This window comes from Psammomys obesus, unplaced genomic scaffold (genome assembly GCF_907164565.1).
Source record: "Psammomys obesus unplaced genomic scaffold, mPsaObe1.curated_primary_1811, whole genome shotgun sequence".
NCBI lineage: Eukaryota > Metazoa > Chordata > Mammalia > Rodentia > Muridae > Psammomys > Psammomys obesus.
Window position 1 is genome coordinate 19,531,794 of NW_026596039.1, and position 6,589 is coordinate 19,538,382.

At 66.7% G+C, this 6,589-nt stretch overlaps 1 protein-coding gene across 2 annotated transcripts; it reads right to left on the reverse strand.

The window, feature by feature from the left end:
- Nucleotides 1–584: 584 nt before the first annotated feature.
- Nucleotides 585–5,858, reverse strand: Islr2 (immunoglobulin superfamily containing leucine rich repeat 2). 2 transcript variants are annotated; one of them, XM_055622380.1, is made up of 3 exons: nucleotides 5,633–5,858; nucleotides 5,076–5,167; nucleotides 585–3,855 (listed from the first exon to the last, which is right to left on the reverse strand). In XM_055622380.1, the coding sequence occupies exon 3, from the start codon at nucleotides 3,845–3,847 to the stop codon at nucleotides 1,604–1,606; it is 2,244 nt and encodes a 747-aa protein (XP_055478355.1). In that variant the 5' UTR covers nucleotides 3,848–3,855; nucleotides 5,076–5,167; nucleotides 5,633–5,858; the 3' UTR covers nucleotides 585–1,603. The 2 variants fall into 2 exon arrangements, with proteins under 2 accessions (XP_055478355.1, XP_055478354.1); XM_055622379.1 differs by lacking the exons at nucleotides 5,076–5,167; nucleotides 5,633–5,858 and adding an exon at nucleotides 4,128–4,353.
- Between the last annotated feature and the right edge of the window lie 731 nt (nucleotides 5,859–6,589).

Here is a 6,589-nt window from a genome sequence, read left to right on the forward strand (position 1 = left end):
CAGGCACATGCATGTATGCACACACAATCACACACACACACACACACACACACACACACACACACACACACACCACATACCAGGCACATGCTTGTACACACACACACACACCCCAGCCCCTTGATCCCTGAGAGCCCTCCTCCCACCCCGGGTGGTGTCACTTCCCTACTCAGGAGTCGAAAACCTCCAGACAGGGGTCAGGGTCAAGCACCCGGCAAAAGGACTCCCCAAAGGCATCTTCTGCGGGTTCCTTCTTCAACCCCCACCTTTCTTCCTTTGTTGTCACCCCCCCCCCGCGCGCGCCCCGACTTCCCACCCGACGCCCCGCCCTACACAAAAAGTCACGGAGCCCTATTCAAATCGATGACTTTATTGACAGTTCACGTACAGAAGCGTTTAGAAAAGGACGTGGGCCCCGAGGTCGACTCCCCCGGGGTCACCCACGCTTGTGCTGCATTTCGCCCAGAGCTAGGGCGCAGGGCGGGCGCCCGGACCCCTACCCCGGACGCTTTACTAAAACAACTAAAGTCTGACCCTGCCCAGCCCCCTGGCCGCCCCGCCCTCCCCCCTCCTTCCTCGCCCACCTGCCCGCCCGCTCTCCCTCCCCCTTACACTACACGGTCACACTTCACAGGACACAGACGTCTACCGCCCACGCGGGGACCACAGCCGGGCGCACCCCGCTCTCCCGGGAGGAGCCGCGCCCGCGGAGTCACAGTGCGCTCTCCGCGCCCCGCGCGCTCCCGCTGGGGTCTGGATCCCGCGGAGTCGCCAGAGCCACTGCGGCTCGCACCAGCCTCGGGCACCTGCGATAGACCGACAAGGAAACTGGCCGGGGACCGAGGCTGCACCCTGTGAGGCAAAGGGGCGCGCGGTCCTGCAGCGCTGGAAAGAGAGAGGCGGAAGAGAACGGACTCCGACTCCCACACCCGACACGCTCACGCCCGGTCTCCCGGAAGTTGGGAAGGGCGTGTTAGCACCAGACCCAGAAATGTCTCTGTCTTTGAAAACAACGAAAAATAAGAAAATCAGTGCGCTGGGTTGAAAGGCGTCCCGGGCCCCCAGCCTGGCCTAACTGGACAGAAAGGGGGCAGGGGCAGGAGTGGAGGGACGGGCCCCTCGGATTTGACCATCGTGGGGAGGGGGCTTTGAGGCCAAAAATGAGCGGCTCCTGGCACATGCAACCTTGAAGAGGCAGAGAGGGGTCAAAGTGGGAGACAGCGCTCCGCGCGGGCCCTGCCCTGGGGCCCCGGGCGCGTGTGGCCAGCGGCTGGCCGGTCCTCTTGCCCCCAGACTCCACGGGGTGGGGGCGCCGTGGGTTTCGCGGTGGACGGAAGGCGTGGGCGGTCTCCTGCCGCCCCTGCGCGCCGTCTCCGAGGAGGTAGGAGCCTGCCTGTGCTTCGGGTGGGGGTGGGGATCCGAGGCCGCCGAGCGAGCGGGGGACTGAGCGGGGACGCGGAACTCGGCCCACTCCTGGTAGGGACGCCTGCAGAGGGCTAGGGGGCAGGGCGGCTGAAGGCTGGGGTGGGCTGGGTCCCGCGAGGGGGGTCCTGCCGGCCCCAGGCTGCGAGGTCCCGGGCGGGGGCGGCAGGCACGCCTGGGCTCAGCCCGCCGTCTGCCTGTAGTTGCCGTTTATCTCCTGGGCGATGTTGACGGCTTCGGCCCCCAGGGGCAGCCGGTCGCTGTACTCGGAGCCAGCCTCGAACTCCTCGTGGTTGGCCTTGGACTGCGACTCCGCCAGCGAGCAGCCCGCCAGGCTCTCCTCTCTCTGAAGGTCCCCGCTCGGGTCCCCCGGCTCCGCGTCCTCATCAAGGCCCTCTTCCGGGACCTCCTCCGGCTCCTCGCCTCCCACCTCGCCCCGGGCCGGGTAGCTTTTCTCAGACTCCAGGTAGGAGGCCCGCGGGTCGAAATCGGCGGCGATGCGCTTCTCCATAGGGTCGGGGGCCTGTGGCCGCAGGATGAGGCGGTAGGGCTTGCCCGGGTGCTTGGCCAGCAGATGGCAACAGGCGGCACCCATCAGGGGCACCGTGGCCAGCACCAGGAGAAAGACGCTCACCGTCACGATGACCAGCAGGGACGGCAGCTCTTTCTTTGTGGAGAACACCACCTGCACGTGGCACGCTTCGCCCGCCAGTGCCAGGCACACGGAGTAGTTGGTGCCCGGCCGCAGGCCGCGAAACCAGTAGGCGTTGACCCCCTCCTCCACGCGCGACCACTGGACTGCCGCGCCACCCCCCGCGGGACACAGGTAGAGCAGGCGCGGGGGCCGCCCCCCGGGCCGCCGCTCTCCGGCCGCGCCGTCTGGCCCGGGGCCCCAGCGCGCGGCCAGAGGCGTGAGCTGCACCCGGGCCTCGCGCTCCGCCACGTCCAGCGCGATGACGCCCAGCTCGAAGACGTGAGGCTTCAGCTCCGAGCTCTGGTTGAACGCGTGGTTGGAGACGTAGCGAGAGGGGTCCCCGTGGCCGCAGGGCTTCTCTCCCAGCGGCTCCTCCGGAAGCTGGCCCCCCACCGGCTCGCCTTCGCCCTCATCGCTCTCCTCCAGCTCCGCCTCGGTTTCCCCGTGGGTGCTGGCCCGAGCCAGGCCTTGGCCTTTGGTTTTGCCCTCAGGCTTGGAGGGCAGGACGCTGTTGCTGCGGCCCTTAGTGGTGGTCTTGCGCTCAGAGGCCGGGGCCTGGACATCAGGCTCTCCCCCTGTTCCAGGAGCGTGCTTCGGCGGCCCCGCGGCAGCCACCGTCACCCGCACTGACGTGGAGTTGGTGCCCAGCTCGTTACGTGCGCGGCATGTGTAGATGCCCGCCTCCTTGGCACTCAGGAGAGGCACCAACAGGGAGCCGTTTGCGAGGGCCAAGAAGCGCGGGGTGGACGGGGGCGCTGGCCAAGCAGGCGCTGGAGCCGGAGTCGGCGCCTCAGTCTGCGTGGGCAGGTCCTCGTCTCCAGCAGCCTCGCCATCCTCCACCGTGCCTGCCCCGTCATCCTCCCTGCGGAGCACCGGCGGCTCTAAGACGACAGTGCCACCCGGGATCTGAAGTTGCCATTGCAGGCGGGGGGCGGGGTGGCCTTCGGCGGCGCAGTGGAGCAGGAAAGCCGAGCCTGCGCGCAGAGGGGCGCCGGGCGCGTCGGGCGGCGGCTCGGCGCTCAGGCGCACGCTGGGCGGCGCGCAGGGCAGGGCGGGCAGGCGGTGCACCGGCACTCCCTGGAGCTCGGGAGGCGAGGCGCAGGCGATGGAGTCGGGCTCCGGCAAGGAGACCCGCGTGCTGGCGGCCCAGGCCTGCAGCCACACGAGGCCGCAGCTGCAGTGGAAGGGGTTGTGGTAGAGCTGCAGGTGGGACAGCGCGCTTAGCGCGTCGAACGTGCCGGGCTCCAGCGTGCGCAGGCGGTTGTTGTTGATGCGCAGGGAGCGCAGGTCCGGGAGCGCTCCGAGGGCGTCCCGGGGCAGCGAGCCCAGGCGGTTGTGGTTCATCTTCAGCAGCTGCAGCGCGCTCAGGTTTCGGAGGTCGCTCCAAGGGAAGCTGGAGATGAGGTTGTGGCTGAGGTCGAGGTTCTTGAGCTGACTCAGCACCGCCAAGGCCCCCGACTCTACGGTGCGCACCTCACTGTGAGCCAGCCACAGCGAGGTGACCTGCGTGACGTTGACGAAGGCCCCCCGTCTCAGCACCGTAATCTTGTTGGCGGACAGACTCAGCGTGGTCACGTTGGCCGGCAGCCCCTCCGGGACCTCGCGCAGCTCCTTGTAGGCACAGTCTGCAAACTGGTGGGCGTACTTGTCCACACAGGCGCAAGGCTCAGGGCAGGCCCTGGCCACTCCTAGCAAAGCCCAGGCCAAACACAGGGCTCCAAAGGGCCCCATCACGGCTCCTGCAGGGGAAGTCAGGGTGAAAAGGGGAGTGGTCACTCGGGTCACTTTCTTCCCCCTCTAACTAACTCTACTTCCTACACCTAGGCGGGCTCTGGAAGCCTCCGGGACGAAGGGAGCCCAGTAAAAAGCCTGCAGATTCGTCAGTGCTTGCTTTCGGGAGCCTGGCTCGCTTCTCCAGAGGGCATGGAGCACTCCCTCCAACCTGTCCCCTCCGCTGGAGCGGCCCCTCCGAGCGCCCAACGCTGAGCTCTGCAGCGGGCCCCAGGCTGACCTTTCCTTCTATGCCTTCATTTAACCCAGTGACACGGAGATGCAGAAAGATTTCGTTCAGGACTGACTGTCTTCTTTGGAATCCTTTGTCCCACGCACAGCACTCACACACACTTCCTTGCAGGGAACAACAGTGCAAACAAAAACTCGGGCATCTCGGCGCAGGGCCCGAGACTCCTGGGGGCTTCACAGTGAATTCTGCAGACGCGAAAACCCAGGCGCCCCGACACCCCCACGATGTGCCCTGGAGAGCTCATTGTTCTCTCAGCTCAGCGCAGCATTGCCGCAGCGTCCTCCGCCGCGAAGCAAAGCGCTTTCCCGTGCACCGAGAGAGCGGACAGACACAGCCCTCGCGCGAAGCCGCCCACTGCGGGACGTGCGCGCCACGCTGCCCTCCTCGGAGTCCGGAGGGAGCGGATAGGCAACCTGGAGAAGTTGTGGGGTGCGGTGCGGTGGGGGATCTGGCAGCCTCCAGCCACTCAGCCTTCCTGCCTCCCGCCCTGGGCGGCAGCTGCCCTCAGGGGAGAGCCCCCACTGCTCAGCCACCCCTCCCCCGCGGCCAGTCGGAGCACGCTGTGGGGACGGTCGCTGAAGCTTCCTCTCTGGGTCCCACAGCCCGGGTGGCACCCCCTGCCCACGGGTGTTTAGGGGCCCGCCTCTAGCTAAGCGGGGAGAAGGGTCGAGGTTCCCCCTCTCTCCAGAGCCCCAAGGATGCCTGAGCGAACCCCATCTCTAGTCACACGAATGTGTGAGCACAGCCTCCCTGCCCCAACTTGAGGCTCCTGTCCGTCTTGGTAGGACCCTCCTGCACCCTGTCTTTGAGATTACGGGGTCCTCCCTTTTTCTCTTAAAGGGGCGCCTCCCTTCGCTGTTCCTCCCGGGCCGGAGCGCTGGGCGGGAGCAAGCCGCGGGCTGCGGGGCTGCGGGGCTGCGGTCGCCCGCGGCTTACCTGCTGCCCTCTGACGGGCCGTGTGCCACCTCGGGCTGCAAGCCCTTCTCCCGGCTCCGAGGACGGCCGCGGGGGGCGCCGGGCATCTGTTGCTGCGGCGGGTGGGGAGAGAGGGGCGGCCTGTGAGGACTCCCTGGCCTCGGGTCCCGGTTCAGCTTTCCCCGTTCTTATCTGTTCGCCCACTCCTCGCGGGTCGCAGAGTCGCCGCGCGCGCCCCGGGCTCGGCGGGGACGCGCACAGTCTCCCGCCTCGGGCCGCGTTTACGTTTGTTAAAGCCGTCGAGATCCCCCACCCACCCCAGGGTGGGTCCGCTCGGGCTCACAGGGCCCCGCGTGCCCAGAGCCCAGGGTGCGGCCCTCCCCAGACCACTGCACCCCTGTAATCAAGCTCCTATCTCTCCCGACAGCTCCACACTCGATGACACTGTCGCTACTCGTCACGCCTCCAACCCCTCCCCAACACGCACAGGCACACGCTCACACACACACGCACACACACTCACGCACACGCACACACGCGCGCAGCCTCTCAACCTGACCTTCGCAGGTGAGAATTACCCGTCAACCCGCGCTGCTCGCGTCGGCGCGCCTTCTCGCTCCCTTGCACGCGTTCTCCCAGGCGCGAGCCGCTCGGATTCCCGGTCCCCTCGGCGCGCTTGCCAGCGTCCGCGCTCACTCACCCTCCGCGCCCGGCCCGTCAAGCGCCCGCGAGCTTTGCTGCTAATTAAACCGAGTCGTTCTACGCCCCCAACACGTGAGACAAACCGTCTTTGAGGAATTTGGGAGAAAGAAAAGCAGGGAGCTGGAGGGGTGTGTCTTTCCCTTTAAACACTTTTTTCTTTTTTTTAAACCCAAAAGCAAGCGCTAGCGCAGAAAGCCCTCCAGCGGGGCGGCTGAACGGCGCGGCCCGGCTCGCTCGGACCCTTCCCCTCCTGCGGGCTGCTGGCCTCCCCCTCCCCGAAGCTTCGCTCAACACGATGCATAATTGATAGTGTTAGCAGAGTGCCTCGCCCTCCCTGTCAGTTTTGCCTGGCTCTGGGCAGATACGAACCCTGGCTCCCCTCCACCCCCACTCCCTGCCAGAGCAACTGGCCTGCTGAGAAGGCGCGGCTCCGCGGGGCGCGCGGGGAAGAGCCGCGCACTCTTCGCCCCGTCGCAGCCCCTGCCCGACCCCTTTAGCCAGGACTCCACGGCCAGGTCTTTTGTGGCCAAACCAACGCGAGCACTCCACTGCCGAGGGATGGAGAGTGTCCACAGCGGGGGGGGGGGGGGGGGGGGGGGGGGCTGTCTTCTGAGCCCCTAAGACGCTAGGTTGGACTCACTCTAGCGTCTCTCTCTGCTCTTGCTTGCTGTGGGCTAATAGGGTATGGAGGTTGCCGCTGACGCTGGGGACAGGGACTGGGGAGGTTATATAAAAAAATAAGTCTGCTTCTCTTGAGAACTGTGGACTAGGGACCTCAGACCCCTGCGTGTTTCCTGCAGCCCACTCCCCTGTATCCGTCAGCGTCTCTAGCA